Raw genomic sequence first — 19,918 nt, forward strand, 5'->3', positions numbered from 1 at the left:
AGATATTTATGAGAGCTACAGACCCAAGAATGTGAAGTCAGAGTGTCATAGGAAGGTAGTGAGCGCCATATGGTGCTTCTAGGTAGAAGTCAGCACTTGTCCATACAGACTTTCAAGTGACCAGTAGGATTTACTCTCCAGCAACCAACCCAACAATCATTTTACAGCAGTAACTTGTCTAGAGAAAATTCAGGGAGAGGAATGCATGTATATGTGCAGGAAACTCATTAGTGGGCATGGTTGATTTTCATCACTTCATGTGTTGTGTACTCTTTAATCTGTTAATGGAACTAAAAATCAGCAGGGGTCTCTGGGCCTATAAAAATGTCAAGCTCCTACAGCATATGTAGGGCCCACACATGCAAACACACAAGACTTTTATGGTTATAGGATGCAGCTTCATCTCAGAAGTATTCTTACACCTAGGAAAAGATGAATTATTCAATAACTAATATGGGGTCAACTGTCTATCTGCTTGAAGAATAAAGTTGTGCCTTCATCTGACTCCTCCTTTCACCAAAATAAACTGAATGTAGTACAAAAACCCCTTTGTAATAGAAATGCACACTGTTTAAAAACAAACACTAGTACACATGTGAACATTAAAGTAGAAAAAAGAGAATAAGGATGAATGTTTTCAATATCCTGGAATGTGAAGGACCTTTCTAAGCCTAACATAAATCTAGAAGTCACAAAGGAAAATATGATCAACCTGACCATGTAAAAACTTTCAAGGATAAAAAGAAGAGGGATAAAAGACCAAACCCCATGAAAGAAAAGTAGTAAACTACACAAAAATATCCGTAGCATATAAGGGCAAATGTTCTTAATATTGGCAAGCTTTTAAATCAGAAAAAGACAAATAACCTAATGGAAAAATTGGTAAAGGTGACAAATAGTTAACAGAAATTAAATACAAATGAACAAACTACAAATGAAAAGATGCTCAGGCTCATCTATAACTGAAGAAACACAAAATAAAACAATAATTCATCTTTTTCACCTATCAAACTGACATTGAATAAAAAGTTTGCTAATACCCAGAGTTAGTGAGGGTAGAGAGAAACGGGCAGTCTCAAACATGGTTGGTGGGAGTATAAATTGGTTCTATTTTTTGAGAACAATATGGTAATAGCTATTAATATGTATATGAGTACTCTTTGTCTCAGTATTTCCAACTCTGAGGAATTTATCCTACAAATATATTTGCACAATGTGGAACAATACAAGACAATGCTGCTAACTGCAGCATTTTTTCGAATACTAAAACACCAACTGGTCCATCAATAGGTTAAATAAATTCAGCCATAGCCATAAAATTAAGTATAATGTAGTCATCCAAAAGAATGAAGTTTTGCACACTACTGTTGAAAGGGGCCCAATGTATACTTTTAAGTGCAGGCAGGGGAAACTAGTTCCAGTATAGCATATAATATGTACAGAGAAAATTTCTGTGAAGATACAGAAGAAACTGTTAACTAGTGACTTAGATAAAACGGGAACTTTTACATCTTGCTTTATTCTATGCTGTTTGAATGTATTTTAAAGATCACCTATACCTTCTTCATTAAAAAAAAAAAATCAAACACTAGCTATTGAAAAGTACTTTCATTTGTGCTCTCATAAGGAAGAAAAAACCAAGAAGGAGTAAGAAGAAAAAGAGGTTTAGGGCCATTAGTCCAAGAGGTGAATTCAGCATAAATGGGCGTCCCTCACCTCATCCCGAGAAACACGATACCCAGACACAGAAGTCAGAAAGAACATAGCCACTGCAGACCCTCTGAGGTGCCTGCCCTTTCTCTTGTTGATACATTCATATCACTGAATATAACACCATCTCTTCTGTACACTTTTCAGTAATAAATAACCTATGTAATAAAAGCCCAATATGCAAATTGTCCCCTTGGGCAGTCATTAGACCGGGAGACCGGGAGTTTGACTGATCACTATGATGTGCACTGACCACCAGGGGCCGGTGCAGAACATGGTGGGCATTAGCGACACAGTGCTGGCAGCGGGAAGCAGTGGAGGCACTGCGGGCCCCAATGGGCCCCAACGAGAGGAGGACCACAGCGGGATGGTGGAGCAGGTGAGGGGACAGCGCCAGGCCAAGGCAGAGTGCTAGGCAGGGCTACAGGGTTGCGAGGCTGGGGGCACGAGCTGGGGCTGCAAGGCTGGGGACGCGAGCTGGGGCCCAATCTTCGCAGGCCACCCCGAAGGACCCCACCTGTGCACAAATTTGTGCACCAGGCCTCTAGTACTACCATAAATATATCTTTTGATTAAAGTTTTATGTATTTAAGAATTGTTCTATCATACCCACAAACTATTGACTGAAACTGCTCAAAAATATCAATAAATTCATTTATAAACTACATCTTTCCAACTATCGTATATAATAAAAGGCTAATATGCATCCTATATAATAAAAGGCTAATATGCATCCTATATAATAAAAGGCTAATATGCATCCTATATAATAAAAGGCTAATATGCAGATCAACCAAATGGCGGAACGACTGGTCGCTATGACGCGCACTGACTACCAGGAGGCAGACGCTTAATGCAGGAGCAGCCACCTGGTGGTCAATGCACTCCCACAGGGGGAGCACCACTCAGCCAGAAGCCGGGCTCATGGCTGGTGAGTGCAGCAGCGGTGGTGGGAGCCTCTCCCACCTCTGTGGCAGCACTAAAGATGTCCAACTGCCAGCTTAGGCCCGCTCCCTATGGAGCCTAAGCCATCAGTCGGACATCTCCTGAGGGCTCCTGGACTGAGAGAGGGCAGAGGCTTGGCTGAGGAATCCCTCAAGTGCATGAATTTTGTGCAACAGGCCTCTAGTTTGTTATACATAGACTAGAGGCCTGGTGCATGAAATTCATGCACAGGGTGTGTGTGTGTGGGGGGGGTCCCCTCAGCCCAGCCTGCACCCTCTCCAATCCGGGACCCCTCGGGGGATGTCTGATGGACATCCCTCTCACAATCCGGGTTCGCTGACTCCTAACTGCTCACCTGCCTGCCTGCCTGATTGCCACTAACTCCCCCCCGCGCCCCGCCAGCCTGATCACCCCTAACCACCTCTGCCTGCCAGCCTGGTTGCTACCAACTGCCTCCTCCTGCTGGCCTGATCGCTCCCAACTGCCCCCTCTTGCCGGCCTGGTCACCCCTCACTGCCCCCCTGCTGGCCGGGTCACCCCCAACTGCTCCCCCTGCTGGCCTGGTTGCCACCAACTGCCCCCCCCCCCGCCCCGACCAGCCTGGTGGCCCCCACCTGCCCTCCCTGCCAGCCTGGTCGCCCCACGCAGCTTGCTGTTCAGTCATTTGGTCATCCCTCACTAACCCCCACTACCAGCCTTGTCGCCCCATGCAGCCTGTTGTTCAGTCGTCCGTCTGGTTGTTTCAGTCATGATGGCCCCTGGCTTCTTATATATTAGGACTAGTGGCCTGATGCACAAAATTTGTGCATGGGGGGAGGGGTGTCCCTCAGCCCAGCCTGCACCCTCTCCAATCTGAGACCCCTTGGGGGATGTCCGACTGACGGTTTAGTCCCAATTCCTGTGGGAGTGCACTGACCACCAGGTGGCTGCTCCTGCATTAAGCGTCTGCCTCCTGGTAGTCAGTGCGCGTCATAGCGACCAGTTGTTCCGCCATTTGGTCCCTGTGGGATCGGGACTAAACCATCAGTCAGACATCCCCCTCACAATCCAGGACTGCTGGCTCCTAACAACTCACCTGCCTGCCGGCCTGATCACCCCAAACTTCCCCCCCCCCGCCAGCCTTCTTGCCCCCAACTGCCCCCCCCACCAACCTGCTCGCCCCTGACTTCCCCCCCTGCCGGCCTGCTCACCCTCAACTGGCGCCCCCTACCAGCCTGCTTGTCCCCAACTGCCCCTCCCCCACTGGCCTGATCACCCCCAACTGCCCTCCCCTCCTGGCCTGATCTCCCCTAACCGCCTCTGTCTCGGCCCTGCCACCATGGCTTTGTCCGGAAGGACATCTGGAAGGTCTCTCAGACGGTCTCCCAGTCTAATTAGCATATTACCCTTTTATTAGTATAGATTCCATTTATTAATTCAGAAAATAAGGTCACCTTAGAACAATCATGAAAAAAAAGCCAGCCTAGGATTTTAAGTCTATCATAGAAAGTACTCAATAATTGAAGCACAAAAAACTATCATTATTTTGTCTGTGTGTGTTTTTGTTTTTATTTATTTTTTCACCTAAAACTGGTCCAGATGCAGATGGACACAGAGCTGCTGCCATGTAGGTGTGTGTGTGGGGGGTGGGGGGGGTTGGGGGGAGGCGGGTTGGGGAGAGAATGAGATGTCTAAGAACTTAAACCTAAAAATTTAAGCATTTTTTGTGTTAGAGCTAGGTATACTTTTCAGTATTAAATATAATACCATAAATATTTCTTTGATCAAAGTTTAATTTTCAAGAGTTTGTTCCATCATACCCATAAACTATAAACCATATAAAACATACTTAACACACTTTACAGGCTTTTGACATGTTTAATTATAAAGAGCATAAGTTTTACACTCAAAAAGAATTGTGTTTGAATCTGGGCTCCATCACTTCCTAGCTGATCAACTTTAGCAATCATTCATGTCTCGGAACTTCAGTTTCTTCACAGGTATAATTTTCCTACCTTGCCTGTTATAAAGATTAGCAACAATCAAAATCAATCATGTAGTACATTGCCTGGCACAGAGCAGGCCATCAATAAATGATAGCTAAAGTAATCAGTATTATTACTATGAACCTAACTCTTGAAGCCTGTGGAGCACAGGTACATTGAGCCACTTTGGGGGACCCAGAAAGCAAGAAGTAGAAAGTAGAAAGCTTCTTTTCTGCCACACTTAAGAACAATCACAATACATGATTTCAAGAATTATGAAAACTCTCAAAACAAATCTCAGCAGTAGTGAGAATATATATGTACGAGAGGCCCGGTGCACGAAATTTGTGCACGGGGGTGTGTGTCCCTCAGCCCAGCCTGCACCCTCTCCAAACTGGGACCCCTCAAGGGATGTCCGACTGCCCGTTTAGGCCCAAACCTGGTAGGATTGGGCCTAAACGGGCAGCCGGACATCCCTCTCACAATCTAGGACTGCTGGCTCCCAACTGCTCGCCTGCCTGCCTTCCTGATTGCCCCTAACCGCTTCTGCCTGCCAGCCTGATCATCCCCTAACCACTCCCCTGCCAGCCTGATGATGCCTAACTGCTCCCCTGCCAGCCTGATTGCCCCTAACTGCCCTCCCCTGCAGGCCTTGTCCCCCCAACTGCCTTCCCCTACAGGCCTGGTCGCCCCCAACTTCCCTCCTCTGCAGGCCTGGTCACCCCTAACTGCCCTCCCCTGCAGGCTTGATCGCCCCCAACTGCCCTCCCCTGCTGGCCTGATCGCCCACAACTGCCCTCTCCTGCTGGCCATCTTGTGGTGGCCATCTTGTGTCCACATGGGGGCAGCCATATTTGACCACATGGGGCAGCCATCTTGTGTGTTGGAGTGATGGTCAATTTGCATATTACTCTTTTATTAGATAGGATAGAGGCCTGGTGCATGGGTGGGGGCCAGCTAGTTTTCCCTGAAGGGTGTCCTGGATCAGGGTGGGGGTTCCCTTGGGGCATGAGGCAGCCTGGGTGAGGGGCCTGTGGTGGTTTGCAGGCCAGCCATGCCCCCTGGCAACCCAAGCAGAGGCCCTGGTATCTGGGGTTTATTTATCTTCTATAATTGAAACTTTGTAGCCTTGAGCAGAGGCCAGGGCCGGCCAGGAAGTTTGGCTTCCTCCATCGCCAGGGAAAACCCAAGCCTCCTGCTCATTCCGTGGCCGCAGCCATTTTTGTTGGGATTTATTTATCTTCTATAATTGAAACTTTGTAGCCTTGAGCAGAGGCCTGGGCCGGCCAGGGTGTGCAGGAAGCTTGGCTTCCTCCATTGCCAGGGAAACCCAAGCCTCCTGCTCGCTCCGTGGCCACAGCCATCTTGGTTGGGTTAATTTGCATACTCACTCCTGATTGGCTGGTGGGCGTGGCTTGTGGGTGTAGTGGATTACTCTTTTATTAGATAGGATATGCTCTGGAGTCTACTCCAGAAATTCCCCTTTACCATTTACTAGCTGTAAGGCTCTGAGCAGGTCTTAGAGATGTCCTTTCTTAAACTAAAACAGAGCTAATAACAGGCTGTCAAAGTGCTTTGTGGGGATCCTGTGAAGGTTAAATTAAATGAGATAACCCATGGAATGCTCTTAGCACAGCATCTAGTAACAGCAAGTACTCCAAATGTTAACTATCAGACTGTCCATGAAATCCCTGGCACCCCCAAGGAGTTACTGCAAGGGGTCTAAAGAGCTTGCAACACTAATATGTATTTCAGATATATGTACTATTTTTAGTAAAATAGTAATTATTTTAAGAGTTCTATTCAAGTAGCTTTTAAAAATATGTAATAATTGTTGAAAAATATTCAAACAATAGAGAAATAAGTAAAGGAAAAAGTGTGCTCATTCAGCCCCCACTCCAGCCTCCAAGTCGCCATTCCAGGGAAAATCATTAGAAAGCACTGCAGCAACTTCAGATCCTTGTCTCTCAATATGTAGAGTGTACCAAAACAATGTATACACACACTTTGAATAATAACAATGGCAGTGTTTATTAAAATATATTTCATTTTCAAAATTGAGCTATCAGCTGTTAAAGTGTGTATACATTTTTTTTGGAACACCTTGTATTCATGAAGTTGGGAGGAGGAGAGATTAGCTTTTTCACAAAATAGGATTTTACCAAATATTTTATTTGTTTAGTCAATAATATATTATGGATATCTTTCCATGTCAATGCATAAAATCCTTATTCATTCTTTATACCCACTGCCTAATGATTCAGATTTATAACTTATTAATCTATTATTTTAGGCAGTTAGCTTACTTTTAACTTTCTGCTTTTAAAAATAATTCCACAATGAACAGTTTGTTTGAAGGGCATTCAACATATGTTTAGGTCTTTCTGTTGGACAGCTTCCTAAAAGTGGATCTGCTGAGTCAAAGGTTTTACACATTTTATATTTTGGTAAGTACTGCCAAATTGTCCTCCAAAGAGAACATAAGTAAAACAGAGGACAATGTACTCTCTGTCATTAACCATCTGCTTAAAACACAAGATCAAAAAGTACATTACGTGGAGAAACAATACATTTTTCCACATGGAAAGTGGCCCTCATCTTTTTAAAAAAAATGGGAACTACAGTTACAAATCCATTATCCTTCTCAACACCAGAGCTACTGACTAAATTCTCACCTTAACATTACTCAGACCCTGACCTCTCCTGCAGTGACCTGCCTCATATCAAAACCAGTTTTCTAGTGCCCTGCCCCTGCCCCTGCCCTCGGTCCCCAAGCCAACTGCTTTGGTGTGGAGGGTGGTGTAGGGAAAGGACTTAAGATCTGAAGTGTTGCTGCCATCATCTAGCAGCCGTGCCAAGCCTCACTAAAACAGAATTATTCCATTCAATGTTCACTTAAAAGCTCTGTTCTGTGGCTGTTATAAAGCAGCAATGGATTAAAACCCCTTAATCAATAATCATTGGCCTACAGGTAGTTTACAGGTTTCATTTTACACCACAATATTATTACAGTGAGGAGCAAGAGCAGATAAAGGTCATGTTGGTAATTAAAGCTATATTATAGAAATATGCACACCCAAGATATGATTAAATAAGAAAATATTACTCAGTTAAGTATCATCATTAAACTTGCATTAATTTATAAATATTTAAATGTACCATATGATGATCATAAATAATCTGTTTTTGTCAGTTTCTAAACTAATGCAACCCATAAAACCCTTGAAAAATTACTGCAGAAGGAAACAGTCAAGAAAGTATACAAGCCAGACTTACATTCAAATGCTGTGGTTGTTGCTTCAGGCAGAACCTGGCCTATCACATCCTAAACAAAGAAAGAATAAAGAAACACAATTAGCCATCTTCTTTATTGCTAACATGTGGCAAATCCTAGAGGAAATATGAGAACCTGGAAAAGATTTTTGAAATGTGGGCATAAACTATAAAAACATTAGCTCATAATCACACTTAGCCCCGAAATATAAGCCCGGAGTTTAAATCTCTACTGAGGAGGGGGGTTTGGGGGAGAGAGTGCAATTTTTACAAAATCTTTTCTACTTTGTATTAATAACTTAATATTGCCTTCTCAATTCAACAGTGTATAAAAATACATTATTGTGTATTTATAAAAAATTTGGTTTCTCCTATGGGAGGCTGTGGAATGTACTGTAGTAGAAAGAGTAAGGGGTTTGGGAGTCAGACTGGCCTGGGTTTGAATCTCAGCTCTGCACTTACTAGCTGTGTGATTGGGAACAAATCTCTGAGCCTCAGTTTCATTACCCTCCAATATGGGTCTAGTAATACTCATAGAGATAATATAAAAACTAAATAAAAAATATAATAAACATAAGCTAGCCTAACACATTGTAGACATTCAACAAATGTAATTTCTGATATGTAACTAGCCACACCTTGCCTTTCATTCATAGTGAGAAAAGCTCAAAAAAACAGTTTCTGTGATGATATAAACCTATAAAGCTACATGTAATACAAACAATTCATATCAACCTTTACTCTTAATCAACTGAAAAATATTTAATGACACTAAAATAAAGTTGATCTAGCCTACAAAAATTTTTAAAACTATATATAATCTGCTATCAATGTTTAAATGAATCTACGAAGTTGAAAACACGATCATTAGTCTACAGAGACAGCTTAAAGAGGCACAGAACACCTTCGAGAAATAGTTCTGGGAAAAGTGACCCTCCATTATGTCCAGTCCAACCCAAATGGTGTGCAAACCTCATTGCTCTCTGGCAGCTCTGCCACTATGTCCCTCCTGGGCTGTGCCAGAACTGGGACCAGGCAGCCGGCTCACAAGACAGTGGGAAGTATTTCTCAGCAGGGAGCCCTCAACCCCTCCAAGTGGGGCACTTAGCAGAGTGGCTGCTGCAACTTCCTCCTAAAGGCAGTTCTTTAGAAGCTTTTGCTGCAGTGGCAATTTGCATAATAGCCTTGCCTCTACAGTGCCTTTTTTTTTTCTTCAAAAATAAATCTGCATATAAAATTGATCTAAGGGAACTATCTTAGGCAGCCCTCACTCATTAAAGGCCAAAGGAGATTATTTTTCCCTCTAATTCATCTAAGCAAATGAAACATCAACTTTTAAAGAAATTATTTGTCAAAGATTTTAGTGTTAAAAAAATTCTTTCTAGCCCTGGTGGGGTAGCTCAGTTGGTTAGAGCGTCCTCCCCATATGCCAAGGCTCTGGGTTCAATCCCTTTCAGGGCACATGCAAGAATCAACCAATGAATGCATAAATAAGTGGAACAGATCTCTCTCTCTCTCTCTCTCTCTCTCTCTCTCTCTCTCTTTCTCTCTCTCTCCCCCCCCCCTCCAACCTCCCTGCCTCCTTTCCTCTCTCTCTCTCTCTCTCTAAAAATCCAATTAAAAAAAAAAAAAAAAAAAAAAAAGCTCTGGCCAGTGTGGTTCAGTTGATTGAGTGTTGTCCCATGCACCGAGAGGTCATTGATTTGATTCCCCGTCAGGGCACATGCCTGGCTTGGTTGGGGACTCGATCCCCAGTAGGATCTGGCAGAGCCCCAGAGCTACCAGAGAGCAATGAGGTTTGCAAGCTATTTGAGTTGGACTGGATATAATGGAGGGTCAGTTTTCGCAGGAGACAGCGAATCAATGTTTCTCTCTCCCTCCCTCTCTAAAATCAATGAAAACATATTTAAATAATTTTTAATTCTTTCTACACACTTGTATTTATTGACAGGTAAATGGGCACTGTAGAGCGAGTATGAAATAAACTGCACAGCCAGCCAGTGTGAAAAGCCTGAGAGGGTCGACTGGAGCCAAACTGCTAGGGCTGGATCTTGGCTCTGCCACTCACTAGCTCAGTGACTAAGCCTCAGTTCCCTTCTGTGTAAAATACAATCACAAGTGAACCAACCTTGCAGGACTAAATGAGTTAATATTTGTAAAGTGCTTAGAAGAGTGTCTAGCACGTACCCATCTTAGTTAAATAAATAAATAAGTCACCGATGACTGGAACATTACAAAACTTACCTCATAAGGAAACCTTAAAATTTAGCACCCAACAATCAGTGGAGGATGGTCATTCGTTCACTTACTTCGGCCTTCCACAGTACTTACTGAGGACCTTTTCTAGCCAGTATGGCAAAAAAATAAACAAACAACACAGAGGACTCTACCCCCAACACTCCAAATCCAGATTATCACTACTTACTTCCAGGAACTCCGATCATTCAGACAACCGATCCTGAGACATGAACTCACTGAGGACATTTCCTACTTATGAAGAGCAGACCCCATCAAACAGCAAATCTCTAAGTAACTAGCTGAAGACCCTGCTGGGCAGCAATGGCATCCTTTGCCCATCGACATAAACGAGGAGCCACATGTGCTTTACATCTCATGTGGGGAAAAGGAGAAAGCAAAAGCCAACCCGCTGGAGAGAATCATCCTGTTTTGTTAGAGCAATAAAAGGGGGGCTATCATAGAGACCAAAGCGTAAAAGGTCTGAAAATTAGTCAATATCTACTGGTCATTTCTAAGCAGGGCACATTTGATAATTTTATTCATATTTTCCAGTTACATTTTAAGTGATTTATTTCAAAGCGACCCAGTGAGGTTTCAAAGAAAACTTAAGTTTAAATATCTTGACAGTGATCATTTCTTCATTCTTTCCCTCTCCTTCCTTTCAATAAATGAGGCAAAAGTCTGATAGCCCAAAAATATAATTAACCATCTACAATGTACTAGGAGCATAAAGAACACAACGCTGTAGGCGACAGAAAAATAAGATTTAGGAAGAATTGAATGTGGTCACAGAGATAAAGACAAACCTAGAAGACTAACAATGCAGAGTATTTACAGAATGGTAGAGCCAAACCAAAGAAACCTATAAATAGCAAGTAGTATTTGCTAACTCAGGAGGAGGGAAAAATCAGACTTGGTACAAACAGGAATTTCACAGAAGGAAAATCTGAGCTGGGACTCAGGAGACAGGATTCAAACAGCATGAGGAAAGAGCTAACATGCTCTCCTACCACTCACTAATTCAGGAGATTCAGGTCTCCTGCACAATTTTCTCCAAGCTGTGCCCTGTGTCTCCAAGGAAGAAGAGAAACACACAAAGCTGAGAACAGATAATCCAAATGTCTCTGCCCCTGCGCACCACCTGGGTCTACGTCACACTGCAGCCAGTCCCTAATCAATTCAGACACAGGGCACCGGCCTGAAGTGGCCAAGTGACTTGCCCAGGGTCTCCCAGCTATTTGCTGGACCTGTGACTGGAGCCCTCGAGTGCTGACTCCTGTTCCAAATCACTCTCAGTTACAGCTGACTCTGACTACAAACTCTGGCTTCTGTGTCTGGTTCTGCCAAAAACTAGCTGTATAACTTCAGCATTTCCCCCCCTGGGGTCCATGCTTCCTCATCTGAAAACTGGGGCGAGGAGGGTTGTATTAGATAAAGGGGAAGCTTTCAGGTTTCATTTGGCTTTAATTTTTAAAGTTCCAAGACAGAACTGCTGAGGTATCTGTTGGTATTTTGCTAATTTCTTGATGAAGAGATGAGACGAACCTGGAGAAGAGATCACAGGAGTCTCCAGGATCTGGGCTTCCAGTTCCAAGAACTGTAAGGAGCACCAGGAGACAGGGCAGCATCCACTGCCACAAGCCCTTCACCTGGCCTTCCGGACAAACGTGCTGCACCTGTGCTTACCTGAGCATGCATGTGTGAGGACACATGGCACTCTGTGCTCTAGATGGTGGGACCCTTTGTGCAAAGTTTACTTCTAGGCCAGACAGCCTTGAGGCAAAATACAACTGAGAGATGCTTGAGAAGCAGAAGACACAGGCCCTATCCTTATGTCACAGAGCACTTACTATGTCCTCCCCTGCTGGAAAGGGGACTACAGAGCACTTACTATGCTCCAGGTTGTTCTAAGTGCTTTAGGTGTACCAACTCCAGCAGTCCTCCGAATTGTGAGGTAGGCATATTTGCCCCTCCAGCCCCCTCTTTAAAAAAAAAAAAAAAAAAAGAACAGATGAAGAGCCCTGGACAGTGTTGCTAAATGGTTAGAGTGTCAGCCCATGCACCAAAGGGTTTCAGGTTCGATTCCCGGTCAAGAGCACATCCCGGTGTTGCATGTTCCATCCCTGGCCCCAGTCGAGCTATCGTGTGTGGGAGGCAACCACTTGATGTGTCTCACAGCAATCTCTCTCTCTCTCTCTCTCTCTCTAGCCTAACAATAAAGAGGTAATATGCAAATTGACCATCACTCCAACACACAAGATGGCCGCCCCCATGTGGTCAAAGATGGCCACCCCAATGTGGACACAACATGGCCACCACAAGATGGCCAGCAGGGGAGGGCAGCTGTGGGCAATCAGGCCAGCAGGGGAGGGCAGTTGGAGGGGACCAGGCCTGCAGAGAGGGCAGTTGGGGGACACCAGGCCTGCAGGGGAGGGCAGTTAGGGATGACCAGGCCGGCAGAGGAGGGCAGTTGGAGGTGACCAGGCCGGCAGAGGAGGGCAGTTGCGGGTGACCAGGCCTGCAGGGGAGGGCAGTTGGGGGCAACCAGGCCTGCAGGGGAGGGCAGTTGGGAGGAACCAGGCCTGCAAGGGAGGGCAGTTGGGGGGGACCAGGCCTGCATGAAGGGCAGTTGGGGGGGACCAGGCCTGCAGGGGAGGGCAGTTAGGGGTGACCAGGCCGGCAGAGGAGGGCAGTTGCAGGTGACCAGGCCTGCAGGGGAGGGCAGTTGCGGGCGACCAGGCCTGCAGGGGAGGGCAGTTGTAGGCAATCAGGCCAGCAGGGGAGGGCAGTTGCAGGTGACCAGGCCGGCAGAGGAGGGCAGTTGCAGGTGACCAGGCCTGCAGGGGAGGGCAGTGGGGGGAACCAGGCCTGCAGGGGAGGGCAGTTGGGAGGAACCAGGCCTGCAAGGGAGGGCAGTTGGGGGGGACCAGGCCTGCAGGGGAGGGCAGTTGGGGGTGACCGGACCGGCAGAGGAGGGCAGTTGTGGGCGACCAGGCCTGCAGGGGAGGGCAGTTGGGGGGGACCAGGCCTGCAGGGGAGGGCAGTTGGGGGGGACCAGGTGGGCAGGGGAGGGCAGTTAGGGGCAATCGGGCCAGCAGGGGAGCAGTTAGGAGTGACCAGGCTGGCAGGGGAGGGCAGTTAGGGTGACAGGGCCAGCAGGGGAGGGCAGTTGGGGGGACCAGGTGGGCAGGGGAGGGCAGTTAGGGGTGACCAGGCCAGCAGGGGAGGGCAGTTAGGGGCAATCGGGCCAGCAGGGGAGCAGTTAAGTGTCGATCAGGCTGGCAGGGGAGTGGTTAGCGGGTGATTAGGCTGGCAGGCAGAAGCGTTTAGGGGCAATCAGGCAGGCAGGCAGGCAGGCAGGCAGGCAAGCAGTTGGGAGTCAGCAGTCCTGGATTGTGAGAGGGATGTCCCAGATTGGAGAGGGTGCAGGCTGGGCTGAGGGACACCCCCCCGACCCCCGTGCACAAATTTCATGCACCGGGCCTCTAGTATGTGTGTGTGTGTGTGTGTGTGTGTGTGTGTGTGTGTAATATGCAAATTAGGCCGGGACATCGTAATGGGTCACGATCGGACAGGAGGAGGTTGCGCCTGCAGGTGAGGCCCAGAGCAGAGACGGAGACAGAGACAGGGGGCCCTGTCCGAGCCAGCGTGGCGGCTCGGGCAGCCCCAGAGCGAACACAGGCAGGGTGGCCGGGGGGCACTGCGAGTCAGGCATGGGTCCCGGCCACCCACGGGTTGCCTCCTTGCACAGCGAGAGGCAGGGTGCCTCCTTGCGTGATTTCAATCACGCGCTGGGCCTCTAATATATGTATATGTGTATGTGTATGTGTATATGTATATATGTATATGTATGTATATGTATCCCTTTATCCCTCCCTTCCTCCCACTCTCTCTAAAAATCAATGGAAAAAACATCCTTGAGTGAGGATTGACACACACACACACACAAATAACAGATGAAGAAAATGAGACACTTGCCTGGTAGAGCTTACAATTTAAACTCAAGCAGTCTGGCTCCAGAGTTTGTCTTTAAGTAAATGTTGTACCATTTTATTTAAAACGTTCTATCTCAAATAAGTAAAGTGAAAGTGAGCTCATGTTTCTCTATAGACACAATCTCATGTAATCTTCACAATTATCCCTCTTTTACATGGAAACTGAGGCTCAGAAAAGTAGAATGACTTGTCTAGTTAGTGAGACTGCTTGCCATTAAGCCCAAATTTTTTAAAATTCAAAACCTAGTGTGCTGCCCACAAAACCATAATTGCATGCATCCTATGTGAAGATCCCTCACTTAACAAATATTTCAAGGTCCTATGCAGCACCAGACACAGAGGGGAACCAGAGATGGCCATCTCCTCCAGAAGTTGACCATCTAGTGGAGGAGACAGACAAAATTATGACACAGCCTATGTGCTTTGCCGGAACAAAGCTGTGGGAACACTGAGGAGGGGCAAGTAACCAGGCTAAAGTGGAAGGAAAGTGAAGCTGGGCTTTGAAGGACAGGTGGGAGTTGGCCAGCTGAAGGGCCGCGTGGGGACCTGGGAGAACTCGAGGTTAGTTCTAAATGCCTGGAGCACAGACGCTCGTTGGGTTGTGGTGAGCAATGAAGCTGGTGCCAGGCAAGGACGAGCCAATCAAGACGGGCCCAGAGGACCATATGAAGGAGTTTGGACCTTTAGCATGAGGGGAAACCTATGTGCATGGGAGTGTGTGGAGAACTCTAGATGCAAAGAGGATGGCATTTGGTGTACAAGAGTGGACTCGAGCCTCTGCACTCCTGGGCCAGACACCTGAAAATCTGTATGGTCTGAGTGGTCAGTAACATCCAGAACCCAAAACAAAGATACAGGGATCAAATTTTGATTGGGTAACCTATGACAACCAAAAATCTCATCGCAGATCTTTCTCCCGCCAAGAACCTCCACCCAGCCCAATCTTATCTTGCATGTAGATAAGATGGATCTGGTATTTGCAAAGTGCTTCTTGGTATGTGTCAGCTCTGCCTTTGATACCTCAGTTATCCAATAAAATGGGCACAATACATTGTCTACCTCAAATGAATGCTAAAATACGAGAAAGGCACTACCGTATGTGGAAATAAATACTAAGTAAAAGTAAGGAAATCGAGCTCTGGTACTGACTCCCCAACTCAAGCAACAGGGCTTTGGAACAGTCATTTCACCTCAAGGCTTGCTCCTCAGTAACTATCTGCAAAGAAAGATAAGCGGGCTCAACAGGCCACCTCCAAGCAGGTGCTCTCCCATTCCATGATTTTATTTCAAACACATCCCAAGTATTGATTATGAAAGCAAGAATACATCACTGATTCTAAAATGCACATTTCCCCCTATTTTAATATCTCTGAAGTCGGGCTGTTCTTGTACAATGTGCGGCGCGCGCGCTTTCTTAGGGTACTTAAAATAATATCTTAAAACGAATGACACCTTGTTTCTGAAGAAACATGATAGATACAGCTGCCTTGTTTCCCTTTCCTGCTGGTCACCAAGTTCAGGGAACTCAGTGGAAAGTCGTGGCTGGCATCTGGCCAGGGACATTCCAAAAAACACTTGAGAAAAACTCTCTTCTAGACTCAGCTCTCGGTATCCCAGCTGCTTCTGTCCCACCCAATTCAGGCTGTGAGCTCCTTGAGGGCAGGGGTTCACTCTGATCATCTTTATTTCCCCCAGGGCCCTGCACATTTGCCAGATTTGTGCCCATGCAACTAATCAATGCTTGTGGCCGAAGCAATGAAACTGGCCCCATAGAAGGCCAGGGCCAAGTAAGAGTCAGGGGGTCAGGGGCTGGCTGCTCCAGAGACCCCTGCGCCCCCCTCGCTGGGGTCTGCACCCCGAGATGAACACTCACCAGCACATCCCTGAAGAGTAACTGCGGGCCGGAGGTCACCGTCCAGTCCACGGCGCCCCGATTTGGAATCTTGATGCGAATCACCAGCACCTGGTTCTCCATGGCATGGAAGGGGCCAAAGGCCAGCCACAGCATTACAGTTCAAGGGGCTCACGTCCTGGGGTAGGGGGTGTCCATGGCCCCTGGTTAGGCGGGGGCTCCAAGGGGTGACGAGGGGGATGAGGGGAAGGGGACAGAGAGCGAGGGGTATTAGAGAGGAGGGGGGGGGGTCAAGAAGGGGCCGTAGGCGCCCTCCTAGGCCCAGCTGGGTGGGGATGGAGGATGTCTCCAGGGAGCCTGGACGGGGTGAGGGGCAGGGGCCAGTGGGAACTAGCGGAGGTCAGAAGGTTCTCGAGTTGGGAAAGAGGGCAAAACGGGGTCGCGCAGCTCTCGGCCGTCTGTGTGGAGGCGAGGAGACGGCAGAGGAAGCCCCCGTTTTAGGGGGGTACAGCGGCAGGGGTGCACTCCTGCTCTGCGGACGAGGGGAGGGTCCCAGCCAGGAGCGGACTCTGTCCCAGGCTGTTAGGAAGCCCCGTGGCCGCCAGACTATGAAAAAGCCGAGGGGGGCCCTCCGTGGGCGTGTCGGGGACGAGTCCTCCGCCCCAACCCGAGCCAGACACGCGGGCTCAGCCCCGGCCGCCCGAGGCCGTGCGTCCCGGCAGCGGCTGCGGCAGGAGCAGAAGCAGAAAGGCGGCAGCTTAGGGCACAGTTACTCCGGAACCAAACTGCGCGGCCCCGGAACCACGGGAGCCAGTGGAAGGAACCCGCCTCCCGAGCCGCCATGTTGGAAGAGGGCAGCCCCCGGCAAGCCCCGCCCCCGCGCCCGGAGGGCGGGGCCCAAGGGGACGGCTGGCCCCGCCCACTCGCGAGACTGCGGGCGCCCAGGGACCGCCCGCGGCAACCGAGTGACTGCTTTTCCTTCCCACCTCCCACCCCCACCCCCCGACCCTCCTTAGAGACGGCGAGGTGAGAGCACCTAACTAACGGAGGAGGAAGCGGAACTAGCGCTGGAGTCCGCCAACGACCACTGACGGCGGACCACTGCGGACTGTTTGCCTTTACAGACGCCTCGGAAAGCCAGAACTGCTGCTGTCCTCGCTCCTTACTTTGTCAGGCCGGGTGCCTCAACTTCTTGGGGGCTTGTGCACCAAACCAGCAAGAGCAAGGCAAGAACTAAAAAAAAAAAAAAAAAAAAAAAAAAGTTGTCTTTTTCTTTTCCTTCTTCCAATTCAGCGATCCAGAGGCTCGACAGCTTGCTCCCACGTTAGCAAAGCGTACTTGACTTTTTCTTTCAGGGAGGTTCTTTGCCCCACGATTGCGCAGAAACAGCAAACAGCTCCCCATTCAAAGCAACGATAAAGAAATTCAGAGTTTTAACTGCCTGCAGACAAGTGCAGTAGTGGCATCATCGTCTCCTATTAGACTGTTGCAAAAAAAAAAAAAATACCCAGTCTAGTCCATGAATTTTCAAGTAGGTTGCAATGTTTACGTGATCGGTTCGATCACAGGCAGTAGCAATAACCCTTGGTTATTTTTAAGCGCCTTGTTAACCTCAGATTTTAAAGGGCTTAATTTTTTTAACCTAAGGTGCCCATAGAGACATTTATTTAAAAATTGCATAATGGCCCTTGGCTCAGTGGATAGAGCTTCCGCCTAGGGACTGAAGAGTCCCGGGTTCGATTCTGATCAAGGGCACATGCATGGGTTGCAGGCTCCTTCCCAGTAGGGGGCGTGCAGGAAGCAACCAATCAATGATCCTCTCTCATCATTGATGTTTTTCTCTCTCTCCCTTTCTCTCTGAAATCAATAAAAATATATATATATATTTTTAAAAATTGCATACTGTAGGTTTGTCCTTTCTCTCTTTCTAATGAAGGTGCACATACCGCTTTACTTTGGGGTCTGAATTCTGTATAAACTGGCGGGGGAGAATGTCATTTTCCCTCTCCAACCGTCAGATAATTAATGCAAGAGAAAGAATATTTTAAATGTTGGTTAGCTGCAGTATAATACCAAAATTTTTTCTGCATTTATTTTCTCTGCCTGAGTTTCTCTTATATTTAATTTGAAAGTCCATTGTAGGAGACAAATGATCTCTTTTCAGTTATTGTAAGTTAATAGCTTAGGTAGAAATTCATTTACTCAGTTCCTCCAGATATTCTAGGAATTGCCCCTTTCCACCTGCACTTCAGTTCTATGAAAAATAAACCAGTTGCTCAAAGTCCCCATGTACTTTTTATTGAAAGTTCATTTCCTATTACTAGAGAAAATAGACCACAAAACTAGAGATTTCCTATGGACCTATGATTTGTGAAAACAGCCTTTTTATTCATAGTACTATGGGGAAACAAACTCAATTTATACTTTAACACTTTGTATGCCGTAAGTGGCTATAGATGCACGCGGCGGACCTTTTTTAATTAAATTCAAAACATCTTAGCATTTAACTGGCTAAATTCTTTTGGATATATACCCAGAAGTGGAAATGCTGGATCATGTAGTAATTCTAGTTTTAATTTTTGAAGAACCTCCATACTGTTTTCCACAATGTCTGCACCATTTTACATTCCACAAACAGTGCACAGGGTTCTAATTTCTTCACATTTTCACCAACACTTATTTTCTGTATTTTTTAGTAGCCATTCTAATGGGTGTGAGGTTTTGATTTGCATTTTCCTAGTGATTAGTGATGCTGAGCACCTTTTCATATGCCTGTTGGCCATTTGTGTATCTTCCTTGGAGAATTGTCAAGTCCTTTACCCATTTTTAATTCCATTTATCTTTTTGTTGTTGTAAAGTGGTATTTTTAAATTAGGAAAATTACATTTTACTACTATAAATTCAGAGAGGTTTTCTTTCATCTCTTTTTACCTTGCTCTCAATCTTGAATCCTTTACCCAGAATCTAACCCCTTCTCATCACTTCCTTGATATAGTCCAAACTACCATATTTCTCTCCTAATCTTCTGTTTCCACCCTTGTCCCTCCTCCCAACAGTCTGTTGTCACTCCTTTGGTGGAAATTCTTTGGATGGCTTCCTAACTTGAACAGAGCCAAGGACTAAAGTCCTTTCCTTGAACTACAAAACGACTCATTCTGCACTCCACAACTTCTCCACAACTTCTTAACTCTCAAACCTCATCTCCTACCTCTCTTCTTCGTTCTCACCAGCCTCCTTCTCACTGTTCCTTGAACATGTCAGGCATTCCAGCTCAGGACCTTTGCATTGCCATTTCCCCTGCGTGGCTTGCTGTCACCCCAATATCCACATGGCTCACTCCCTCACATTCTGCAGGTCTTGACTTAAATGTCACCTTCTGGCTGAGACGCTTCCCTTACACCCTATTGAAAACCAGCCCCAAACCCACCCCACCCGCTGATACAAGCACACTGGCGCACAACTTCTAGTTCCCTTCCCTAGTTTAGCATATCACATGTTTAACTCATTCGTTTGTCTCCCCACTAAACTATAACTTCATGAGGAGATGGAACTGTATGTGTTTTATTCACTGCCATACTCCTAGCACCTAAAACAGTACTTGGCACACAGTGGGCACTTTAATTATTTTGTTGAATGAATGAGTGGATTTTGAGGCAAAGAGGATTGAGTAATAGGCATGTAACTACCATGTGCGTCTCCTATCCTTCTTGAGGCCCACTTGCTCTTTTGCCTTTCCACCACTACAAAGACTGAGACAACTATTAGAGACTCCCATTGAACCACACATTTTTTAAAATATATTTTTATTGTTGATAGTATTACAGGTATCTCCCATTTCTCCCCTTTTGCCCCCCTCCTCCCAGCCCCTACCCACCCAAAACTGCAAATTTTACAACAAAACGTTGACTGCCTCCTCTGTTCAAGAGTTTCACTTGTCTCCT

General features: G+C 46.6%; 1 protein-coding gene across 7 annotated transcripts in view; it reads right to left on the reverse strand.

The window, feature by feature from the left end:
* The window catches only part of MAP2K5 (mitogen-activated protein kinase kinase 5), a 273,560-nt gene extending 256,748 nt beyond the window's left edge, over nt 1–16,812 (reverse strand). For all 7 annotated transcript variants that reach the window (XM_054716100.1, XM_054716099.1, XM_028141851.2 and 4 more), the window contains exons 1-2: nt 15,999–16,812; nt 7,896–7,944 (exon numbers count right to left, since the gene is read on the reverse strand). In XM_054716100.1, the coding sequence (XP_054572075.1) occupies nt 7,896–7,944; nt 15,999–16,133 (184 nt within the window). In that variant the 5' untranslated portion in view covers nt 16,134–16,812. The remainder of the gene's footprint in view (nt 1–7,895; nt 7,945–15,998) is intronic.
* Nucleotides 16,813–19,918: the final 3,106 nt, after the last annotated feature.

The sequence above is a fragment of the Eptesicus fuscus genome, chromosome 5 (assembly GCF_027574615.1).
Source record: "Eptesicus fuscus isolate TK198812 chromosome 5, DD_ASM_mEF_20220401, whole genome shotgun sequence".
Taxonomy (NCBI): Eukaryota; Metazoa; Chordata; class Mammalia; order Chiroptera; family Vespertilionidae; genus Eptesicus; species Eptesicus fuscus.